At 51.0% G+C, this 11,061-nt stretch overlaps 1 protein-coding gene and 1 long non-coding RNA gene across 3 annotated transcripts; one reads left to right on the top strand and one right to left on the bottom strand.

Moving 5' to 3' along the window:
- Positions 1–1,010: 1,010 nt before the first annotated feature.
- Positions 1,011–7,342, bottom strand: WFDC2 (WAP four-disulfide core domain 2). Its single transcript, XM_006921858.3, has 4 exons — positions 7,190–7,342; positions 6,484–6,627; positions 3,625–3,777; positions 1,011–1,325 (listed from the first exon to the last, which is right to left on the bottom strand). Exons 1-3 carry the CDS (start codon positions 7,272–7,274, stop codon positions 3,626–3,628), a joined length of 381 nt encoding a protein of 126 aa, XP_006921920.1. The 5' UTR covers positions 7,275–7,342; the 3' UTR covers positions 1,011–1,325; position 3,625.
- A 29-nt stretch (positions 7,343–7,371) lies between these two features.
- LOC107196393 lies at positions 7,372–10,945 on the top strand. 2 transcript variants are annotated; one of them, XR_003043173.1, is made up of 2 exons: positions 7,372–9,459; positions 10,569–10,945. It is a non-coding gene; the product is annotated as an uncharacterized LOC107196393 (long non-coding RNA). The 2 variants fall into 2 exon arrangements; XR_001517783.2 differs by lacking the exon at positions 10,569–10,945 and adding an exon at positions 9,932–10,227 and having other exon boundaries at positions 7,385–9,459.
- The last annotated feature ends 116 nt before the right edge of the window (positions 10,946–11,061 follow it).

Genomic DNA, 11,061 nt, shown 5'->3' with positions numbered 1-11,061 from the left:
AAAGAATGAAGAAATGCTTTCTGCTTTACTGTGGAGCGATGACGATACATTAAGTGGGGGGAAAAAAGCAGATACAACACAATGTGTATACGATGCTATGATTTGTATAAAAAGGTGGAACAGATGAGAATTTTATATCTACATATCCCTAGATAGATGGAGATAGATGATAGAGATGAGAGGAATAGAGGGAAGGGGTAGGGAGGAGGAGAGAGAAACAGGTATGGAAAGAAGGGATGTGGAGGGATGTGTAAAGGGTGACAGAGAGGGAGTCTCGAGAAGGGGATAAAGAAAGATAAAGAGAGAGGGGCATGGAGAAGGGGGGACAGAAAAGAGGTGATAGAGAAGGATAAAGAGAGGAGGACAGAGAGGGATAGAGAGAAGACAGAGAGAGAGGAGAGGGGGGAGAGAGAGAGAGAGAGAGAGAGAGACAGAAGAGAGTGAGGGATAGAGAGGGGAAAATAGAGAGTGGATGGAAAAGGGGGCCAGATAGAGGAAGGGCGGGGCAGAGGGAAGGAAGGAGGAGGAGGGAGGGAGAGAGAGGGAGCCATCTCTCTGAACGAACGCACGAGGAACTGTTGACATTCGTCGTGTCTATAGAAAACAACTGGGTGGCTGGGGTTGGAGGGAGGGAGTCAAGGGCGAAAGATGCTTTAGATCGTACATCCTTTTTTTCCCTTTTGAATTTTGATCCATGGGAATATATTATGTGTACAAAATAATAGTTTGATTAACAATGACAACAAAAGACCCCGGCTTTGCCACCTTCTTTCTCTGTGGCTGCAAGAGAGTAACTTGGTGGAGACCCCACCTGTAACACGGGACCGTCATCAACTACTCTGGAGATCTCACCAGTGGATCAACCCGCCCTTCATCCGCACACAGTACGTGCAGCTGCTGCTACCGAGAACCCCCAGCAATAAATCGGGATGGCCTCAGGAGCATCATCTCTCGGAGCCTCGGTTTCCCCTTCCGTCACCCTGAGAGAAGAACCACCAGCCACACGAGACAAGCCCTGAATTTATATTTATTGTATTAGAGTTGATCCCTCCCTGGACTTCATGCCCGGATGGTCAGGTCATGCCCCCACTCCCGCCACCCCACCTCGACCCAGAGTCAGGGGAGGCAGGGGCAAATGGTAAGAATGGAGGCCACGGCCCTACCAGTGCTGGGAATGGTCATTTTATTGGGTGGCAAAAGGAGAAGCTGTGGTCAGTGCAGGAGAGAGTGCAGAGGCCAGGAAGGGGAAGGGCAGCTGGGTCGGAGCCAGACAGGGCCAGGCAGAAACTTCTGCTATCTGAATCCTCAGGGGCTGGTGGCAGGAGCTAGAGGAAGAAGACCATAATAAAACCATGGATGACAATATCCGTAATAATAGACAAGAGCACCTGCAGCTTAAATTCTGGACCAATCCTTTGCCTCCCACAGCAAGGCCACACCTTCTGGAGGCCCTGGGCCTCTGCTTGTACTTCTCTGCAGGTCCTCGACTCATCTCTTCTGCTTCAGACCGTCCCCAGGACACACTTGGCTATACCATGGTCCCAACAGACCGCGTGGCCTTCCTCAGGAGCCATCGTCATTTGTTTCCCTCAATATCCCTCTACCATCAAGATGTTCCACCATGCCTCCATTCCTTAGGTTAAGCTGGGATCAGCTGATCAAAGAGATCTCATTCATCTCATTTTATGAGAAAGGTAACTGCAGCTCAGGAAGGTGAAAGGCTAGTTAAGTGTCAGAGCTGGAATTTGAACCTGTGTCCTCCTGACTGCAAAGCCCAGTCATGCTGTTGACACTCACGGAGGCAGGAGATGGTTGGCATGGCTGCAGAGCCCTGGGCCCTAGTGGGGCTGTGCTTCCCTCTCAGGCCGTACACCTAGAAATAGCAACCACGGCGCCTTGGGCATGTCCTCTCCTCTCTTGGGGTCTCCGTCTTATCTTTGCAACACTGGGTTCCCTTGCGGCCTGCCGAGAGCTTGTCAGAGGCAGCACAAAATCAACAACGAGATTTTAACCAAAAGGTGCTTCCAGGTTCTTGCTCATTCTATTCCCTGTGCCTGAAACAGCCTGCACCAGACTGCCCAGCCTTCTCTTGCCCTGTCAGACTGGCTCAGGGTCACCCCTCTGGGAAGGCTGCTTCCCCCTCCCCCCGCCCACAACTGGGTGAGCTTTGCCTCCTCTCCGTTCCCTCCACTGCAGCACCAACGACAGGCGCTGGGAGTGTCTGTCCATCTGTTCACCTCAGACACTGGGCCGCGAGTTCTGTGAGGAAGGGCAAGGGTCATCTTCTGCCCCAGCACCTGGCTTCGAGACGGTGGCACAGTGGGTGGCACAGTGCTGGATCTCCCAATGGGCCAACTGAGCATGTGCTTTGGGTTTTGTTTTTCTGTACTTCCCCACACTTACTTTAGGACTTAATATTGTTTTATTTTGGTTACACATGGAGGAAAGGGAGGCTCCACAATCCTTTCTTGGCAGTGTTGGAGCTACCAGCGGTGGCCGAGTAGAGCCCCAGTCTGCCACAGCGTAAGCGCTCGGCACACTTCAAACACACATGTGAGGAAGTGAACTGAAGTTAACCGACCTCTACCATGTTCATCCTGAAAAGCGGAGCTTCTTGGCAAAAGTAAAGATGAACGCTTCTGCCTCCCACAAGTCATGCAAAGAGCTTCCTATGTCCCCAGAGGCCCTCCAACCACCGTCCCCTCTCCCAGGACACAGCTGCTCCTCCAGCTGCTGAATTATTTAAGTGTATGTTAAGGAAACAAAGGAGTAAATCTCTTCATTTGCAAATATTGTCCCATCTACCTTCACATATGTCCCAAACTCAGCCACCTAATCTTCCCAGGTCCATCATCTCCCACCTGGCCTTTCTCAGGAGCCTCCTCGCTGGTCTCCCTGCTTCTGTCACGGTCCCTACAGTCCATTCTCCACCCGGCAGCCAAAGCAAGCCTTTTCAAACCTGAGTCAGAGCATGTCTGACTCCGGGTCAAGACCAAAGTCCTTACAACGTCCTACGAAGCCCCTAACAGCTGCTCGCTTGCTTCTCATTTCTGTAACCCTCTCCTCTCCTTGCTCCGGCCTCTGCGTTCCCCGAAAAGCACCAGGATGCTCCTGCTTCTCCATCTGCTGCCTCCCCAGATGTCCTCACAGCTCCCTCCCCGACCCCGCAGGTTAGCGCCCTCAAGCCTTTGTTCAAATGCTGCTTTCTAGGTGGGGCTTCCCCCGACTGTGCCCCTTGTAAAGATGGCAACACTGCTCCCTGCCCAACCCACCTCACCCCAGTAATCCTTAGCCCCCTTAATTTTTTTTCTCCATGGCACTTATCTCTAACATTCTATGAACCTATCTGTTGATTTATTTTGTTTATTGTCCACTAGCATATCAGCTCCATCAGAGAGAAATATTTCTGCCTGATCTGTTCACTCATGGAGCATCCCCAAAGCCTAGAGCACAGCATGGCACGTGATAGATGTTCAAGAAATATCTGTTGAGTGGATGAAGGTACATAAACATATGGACAGTATAAGTGAACAGAAGTATGTTTGCCCAGGTCCTCCGTTTCAGCCTCCTGCAGGGGTCATCACATCTGGGCATCAATGCGCTTCCTTCCTCCCTCCCACTTACCTCAGAAGACAGGGGTGACACAGGACACTTTCCCACAACCGTTGCGGCAGCATTTCATCTGGCCAGAACACTGGCTGTCCACTTGGCATTGGTCCCGGCAGAGGCCAAGCGGGGTCAAGGGAAGGTCCACCTTGGGGCAGGAGCCCGGCTTTTCTGGGAAGAAAGAGGAGCAGGGGGAAATGGGCGGAGGGAGATGCAGGCAGAAGAACACTTATCCTCAGCCTGACTTCCCACCGCTCCTCGCCCCGGTTTCCCAGGAGATCTCAGGGGACCTAGGAAAATCACCCGCAAGCCCCTCGCCCTCCCCATCGCGCTCACTCCATCCTTGGTTTTAGAATCACAGGGCCTAGGTTTGCGTCCCAGCACTGCCTTTTCCTAGGGACAGAAAACTCTCAGAGTCCCAGTGTCTTTAGGTGTTACGTGAGATCAGTGCTGCTCACACCGTGAAAGCGATGGAGGCCATATACCTATATTATGTCTCCCTGGGAAACTACACTACTTTGTAATAATAATAGTAATGAGTAACTAGAACAGTTAACATTTACTTAGCCCCTTCTACATGTCAGGTGTTATTCTAAGCACTCGATGTGTATTAACTCATCTAATCTTCTCAATCATCTTTAAAGAGGGAGAGAGGTATTGTTAATATTTTCTCATGTTGCAGATAAGGAAACTGAGGTACCAAGAGGTGAAGTAATTTGCCTAAGGTCATACAAGGTGGAGGCAAGATTTGAAGTCCAGGAATCTGGCTTCAGAGCCTATGAGCCATGGATTCTGCTGCTTTGTAAGCTGTAAAGCGCGATGCACATGTGAGGGGTTACACACCCATGATCTCGTCACTCACTCCCACCTACTCACTCCCAATTACCACCACGCAGCGCCATGGCCCCCCATACACACTCATCCATGCACAGACAAGCATTCTTCCACCAACACACACACACACACACACACACACACACACACACTAACAGCTAACGCTGCAGAGATGTGCCACTTACAATGCTCTTTGTGAAAATCTATTACATCAAATCTCTCTTCCGCAGGGGACATTTCTAACCATTGCTATCGTAGATGAGGGAAATGAGACACAGGGATGCAAAGGCACCACCCAACCCCACAGTGCTGGTCAAAAATAAAACCAAAACCTGAGTCCAAGCCTTCCAACCTCTGTTCACACACACACACACACACACACACACGCATGCACACACCACACTCCACTTCCTGGGTCAAGGAGAAGGGAGCTTGGCTCACTTCCCAGAAGTCCCAAGGGCAAGCCCAGCCAAGTGTCAAACACAGGCACAGAACTGGGTGATTAGCAGCAGAGGACAGGGGTGGCTGACTTCCTAGCACAAGGAAATCCATTCTTTCGAAAAAGGCAGAGGCTCTTTCTACTAGCCTGCTCTCGGACAAAGGGCATCTTTACTGACATAGCAAGCCACTGTGTATAGAGGATCTACTCTCTACTGTAAAGACATTTCATATATATTATTTTATTTAGCCCTCATGTCATTCTTATAAAGTTTGAGTGAGAGATAAGAAAGCAGATGCTCAGAGAGGTAAAGAGACTTGCTCAGGATCACACGACTAGCAGATAGCAGAATTAGGATGCTAGTTCAGGAGGCCACCCAGCCCTGGCTTGCTTTCTGCTTCAGTCTGTCCATCTGAGACAAGGGGACAGCAAAGACTCCACCTAACAGCAGAGATTTCTTTCGCCTCTCCCCCTCTCTCAGCTGTCTGCCTGCCTCTTGCTTTCTCTCCCAATCTCCACCTCTCCTTCTGCTCCTCCTCTCTCTGGTCCAGATTAGAGGCCTCCAGATCCAGAAGCTGCCGGATGGGCAAGTCCTCCCCCCACCTCCCATCTCCCTGTTCATCAGTGTCTGAGGTCTCTAATTACAAACCTTCCCGGCCCCTGCCGGCATCTTTGGAGAAATAACAAGGAAGGAAAAATCACACGGGCTGTATTCTGGATAAGGACTATTAATCACAGTAGCTTGGTACCCCGAAGTCATAGCTCTGCTTCTAGCCCTCAGTTTTTCCCTGTGAAAAACGAGGAGCTTGGATTCCATGCTTTCTAATGCCACTTCCCACTCTGATGGGAGTCCCCTAACCTAGCGGAGAGACGAGAGCTAGCAAGCACTATTTATGGAGCACCCGAACATTCTCACGTGTTTTCTCTCTCACTCAATCCCTAGAGGCAAGAGATTGCTTTAAAGATCAGGAAGGGGGAGAGCTACTCAGGAAGGAGTCTTAACTTTCTTCAAACCACTAGGCAAAAGTCGCACTCCCTGGCTGGGACCCCTTCCGAGCCACGGGCTGGCGGCGCCACCTTGGGCAGGAACCTTTCTTTCTCCTAAATCGGTAAGGTCGCTTTCCGTCTGGACAGAAGAGTCCGGGGAGTCTTGTCAGGCCAGGCACCCTGAGTCCTTCCCTCTACGGGTAGGGCAGGCCCCAGGGGACGGACTTCGAGAGGGATGAGCACCCCAGGCCTAGGGACCCCACCCACTCGCCACCTCTGGGCTTCCCCCGCGGCTCCACCTGCGGAGGGAGCAAACTATGAAACCCGGTCCCCTGACCTCCCGAAACAACGATCCCGCTGTGCGTGCCCGGAAGCCGGTCATGCACCAGAGAATCGAACACAGCTCGGTGTGGCGGACTCTGACTGCGCGCTGCGGCTCAGAGACTCCTTCGTGTCCCCAGGCCCATGCGAGGGAGCGTTCGGGCCGATCCGGTTCCATCCGCCTAGACTTCGCCAGGGGTCCCCGGTCTGCGAATCGTCCCGCTTCCCGGAACCCAGGCTCTCCCGCTTCCTCCCTGCGCCCCGCCCCGCCCCGGGGCCGGTCGCCCTGGGGTTACCATTGGGCATATGGCAGACGCTGGCGCAGCCGGCCCGGCAGCACTTGAGGTTGTCCGCGCATTTTCCATCCGAATTGCACTCCTGCGTACAGTTCAGGTCCTCCTTTAGCTTGGGGCACACGCCTGCTTTCTCTTCCACTGTTTCTGGGAGGAGAGGCAGAGGACGGACAGTGGGGACCGAAGCCCCGGCCCCAGAGGATGCCCGCCTCCTGCTCCCTTGGATCTCAAGTTCAAGCTTCAAGGAATTCTCGGTCTCTGGCCCTAGACAACCCCCGCCCTCCTTAGAGACTTCAGCGGACCCCACTTCCAGGCCAGGGGTCCCCAACACCTGGGAGTACAAGAGTTACCTAACTCTTGGCCTCAGAGCCCGCTATCCTTAGGGACCCCGGGCACAGCTGACGGTCTAGGAGCTACCGCTGTCTAAACAGAGGGTCACCCCGGAGGCTACTGAGTCTCCACCCTCAGCACAAAGCCTCTCCCCCAAATTTCAGTCTTCGGTGGCCTCCCGGTCTCCAGCACTTTGCACCCCACACCCTAAGCTTCAAGAGTCACCATCTTTAGGAGCCAGGGGTCCCCAAAGTTTAGTTTTCATGGGTCTCTTCACTTCCGCCCCAGGAATCCCCGTGGCTCCAGCCGGCCGAGAGGCTACGCCTCTGCGGCGCTGCGTCCCGGCCCGGCCCTCTGGGCCTCTCCCTGCCCCACTCACTTGTGACCCGGGCGAAGCCGAAGCCGAGCAGCAGCAGGCCAACGAGGAGGGCGGCGACGAGCGGACCCGGGCGGCGGGTAGGCATGGTGCTGCGCCCGGCCCGGCGGCGTGCGGATGACAGCCGCCCGGGCCCGGATGGGGGGATTTAACCGCGCGAGAGGGGGGCGTGGGGTAGGGGCGGGGCCGAGCCGGCAAGGTAGACGGGTCTGCGGGCATCATGGGCTGGCTGCCACCTCCTGCCATTTCACAATCCTCTGAGATCAGGTGTCACTCTTGGCCCTGGTGGGAACCAGGAACCTAATCAGCTTCCAGGCCAGCGCAGCTCGACCAGCTGCAGCCGGACCCTGGTCCACTCCTCCCTTCCCTCCTTCCTCCTGGTGCCTGAGGGCAGGACCGCGGTAGGAGAGGATCAGACCTAGGACTTCTGGATTCCCATTCCAAGACTCTGGGGTCTCCCCATAATGCCCAGGGACGGACGGGGGACTAGGGGGAAAAGGCAAGGCCCACAAGGAGGCAGTAGAGCCTGGAGATTAAGTGGTTGAATTTGTGGTCAGCCAGAGCAGCGCAGATCCCTCTTCGGGGATTAATGATGGAGGGATAGTAGTAGCGAGTAGAGAAAAAGCAGTTGTTATGAATAAATGAACCCATTTGACACAAGAAACTGAGGCCCATGAAGGTGAAACACCTGTTAACGGTCTCCAGCTGTTTTTGGTGTGTTTCTCTCTTTCTCTTGTCCACACCCGGCCTCTATCTGTGCTCAGTGCCTCATGGATCTTCCCAGCAAACCTCTGGACAGAGAGTAACTATTGTCATTAGCTGTATGTGATGGATGAACTGGGTTTCAGAGATTTAGACCCCACCCCAGCAAAGCTGTAGAGACCAGGTTTTGAATCCGTGTATCTTCCAAGCCCTTGTTTTTTCCATTCCATCATAAGTATTCTCTAGATGCCGACTATGTGACACATATAGGGCAAGACGCTTGGTTTAGAGAAAGTAATCGAAGGGGCCCTCCAGCACTGGCCTTGGGGTGACAGGGTCTGGGTTTGACCTCCATGTCCACCACTTTTCAGCTGAGGGAACTTGAAGAATAAATCGCTTCCCTATTCTGCGCTGTCATTTTATTATCTACAAAGTTGATGATCATATCAGAATTCAACAAGAACACAAATGTAAAGTCTTTGCCGTAGGCTAGCTGTGTACTTCTTTTTTTTTTTTAAGATACCTTTTTTCTCCTGACCGGGAAACGAACCCGGGCCGCGGTGGTGAGAGCGCTGAATCCTAACCATTAGCTGTGTACTCTTTGAGGGCTAAGTCAGCATGATTGGTGTAGGAACCCCAGCCTTGATACATAATGGATAAATGGTGAAATACTATTACTAAAGAGACCAATAAATATATATGTCAAGCATTAGAATCCAGGCTGGCCAATGCCAAAACAGAGTTACCCCGGGAGTTAGACAGGAAATACTTTCAAACATTTCAAACAAACAAGCCAAGGTTCTATAAGCCCCAGAGGTCTTTGTTGCTGAAAGTTAGAGAGGGTCTGGGGCAGTGACCGTTGGAATGGCAGGTAAATAGAGCTCACCTCCAGCCTCTGTCCCCACAGATGGAGCCTGTAAAAGAAGCTGAGAATGCCTCTCCCAGCTTCCCATGCCCAGCCTGGAACCGGAGACATGCCGATGTTGGGAGGAGCCAGGACTATTTGCTCTGAGCTCAGAGAAGTCAACAGCAATGAAGCAGGAGCCAGGTGGGGGCACCACAACTGGGCAGGCTCCTGAAACTCAGTCTAGGGCACGCAGAGGACGTTTTGGTGAGCAACCGGTTTTAGCCTGTAGACTGGGCTGACTACTGGACATTCAACCTTAGGCACTGCTGCCCACAGCTTTCTTCTGGGACTTACCCAGCTCCTCAGGTGAGGAAACTATCCAGCCTCATTTCTTCCCAACGCTCAAGGGCTCCCCTGCTTACTGGCTGTCTTTTACAGGAATGGGGATTAGTCTGAGGCTGAAGGGATGGGGTGGGGCAGAGGATGGAGAAGAAAGTTTCATCAGTCAATGTCCCTTGGCATGAAAAAAAACACTCTGCTTTTATAATGCTTGGCTTTGTTCTAGGGACATTCACATGTTTTCTCTTCTACGTAACTGTTAAAAAGGATGAAGGCTTTAGAAGTGAGTACAGTTCAGGTCCAAATCCAGGGCTGACTACTTCCTGGCTATGTGACTTAGAGCAATACTTCACTTTTTGGACCTACATCTCCTTCCATAAAAGAGGTATCATCATAACTTTTGCAGGATTATTTTAAGAATTAATGGCCGGGGGTGGGGGGTGGTGGAGCATAAACCAGAGGTTACATATCTGGCTAAAATATATCCATTGTCAGCTCACAGGGTACATTTTTAAAAATTTTGTATTTGTTACCAAAATTTAAAGGTGGGAGATTTTACATAAAATTTAATTTCTAGCTTCTCTTGAAAAAAGATCTGGCAACACAGCCCTGCAGTCTTATGTAGCAGCAGTGGGTCTCAAATTAGAGCAAAGAGCGTTGGAATCACTGAGGGGGCTTGTTAAAACACAGATTTCGACATCTCGACCCCAGAGTTTTGATGCAGTAGGTCTGGTATGTGAGGAGGAGTCGCTATAGTCAAGCTGCTAAGTTACTAAAATCAAGTAGATTGAGGTACGAGGCAACAATTGTGTCTTTGTTTAAACTAGCCCTGGCACTTAAACTTTTGAACTTTCCAGTCCTGCATCAATGCCGGGACATACATCAGACTCCAGATAACCCTCTGATTAACCCCTGAAGAATTCCTGTATCCAGACCACCTGGCATCCATCATCCAGACCACCTGACAGCTGACTGATAAACCATACTGGATCAGTCTAAGAATGCAGGACTGATTATTCTCAAGAATGTACTTTTTACTATAAGAACTCTTCACTTTCCTTTCTTCTCCAGAACACTTCTGAGGTTTTACCTAGTTATATTTCCAGTTCGCAAACCCTAAGCCCCTTGAATAAATCTTTATCATTTATTTCCAGCGCAGCCTCCAGAATCTTTTTGAGTTTATTCAACAGGTGGGAACTGAGAATTTGCATTCTAACAGGTTTCCAGGTGCAGATGCAAAAGAGGCCACATACTAAACCCGACAAGCTCAAGGAAGGCCAGCATGGTGGGCCCTACAAACTCAGAGACCAAAATTAACCACATAAGATGGTCTGAATATAAAAATTCCTAACTAAAAGCAAGTCGTGGTGGGTAGTCACATCCTGGGCCTGTAGCTTTCTTGACAAAGGTTAATCTTTACCTTAAGTGAGACTGTCCTTATCTTTTTGCATCTAAGATAACATATCCTTGGAATGTCTTCCCCTTTTTTTCCAGATCCTTCAGGGCACAACCCAATTCGCCAGAGCTCGAAACCACAGAACCCCTCGTGGTTACCTCGTCCCCCTGCATACCATCTCTGTGTGCTGTAAAGGTTAATTAACTGTCCTGTACCCATCAGTGTAAAGGAAGTATGTGTTCCTCCATTTTACTTTTTATCCAATCCCGGAGATTTCCCCGCTGCTTCGCTTTCTCCCGCCCCCTTTATCTACCACCAATGAATTTCCTGTAACCCTCCCTATGCCTCCTCCTTTGATTCTAATGGATAAAATTAGCTACGAAACTGCCATTCTCTGGAGCATTTTCTTAATTCGTTGAGAGTTTGCTTCCTGGAAATTATTGTCAGTTTGGCTCAAATAAATGCATTAAAATGCTCCACAGTTTTGGACGTTGCTTACATCAACAGAGGTGATGCTGACTGGTGGTGAAATGACCACACTTTGAAAACCATTAACTAGAGCTGCTCTCATTTTATGAGGGGAACGTTCTT

The sequence above is a fragment of the Pteropus alecto genome, unplaced genomic scaffold (genome assembly GCF_000325575.1).
Source record: "Pteropus alecto unplaced genomic scaffold, ASM32557v1 scaffold45, whole genome shotgun sequence".
In the NCBI taxonomy this organism is placed as follows: Eukaryota; Metazoa; Chordata; class Mammalia; order Chiroptera; family Pteropodidae; genus Pteropus; species Pteropus alecto.
Note: the sequence above shows the minus strand (reverse complement) of the source record. Positions and strands in the feature narration are given on the sequence as shown.

Coding starts and splice junctions, on each gene's coding strand:
- WFDC2 (XM_006921858.3), bottom strand. CDS start 7,274: ATGCCTACCCGCCGCCCGGGTCCGCTCGTCGCCGCCCTCCTCGTTGGC. Junction 6,628..7,189: donor CGGCTTCGCCCGGGTCACAA/GTGAGTGGGGCA, acceptor CTCTCCTCCCAG/AAACAGTGGAAGAGAAAGCA. Junction 3,778..6,483: donor CGTCTGCCATATGCCCAATG/GTAACCCCAGGG, acceptor CTTTCTTCCCAG/AAAAGCCGGGCTCCTGCCCC.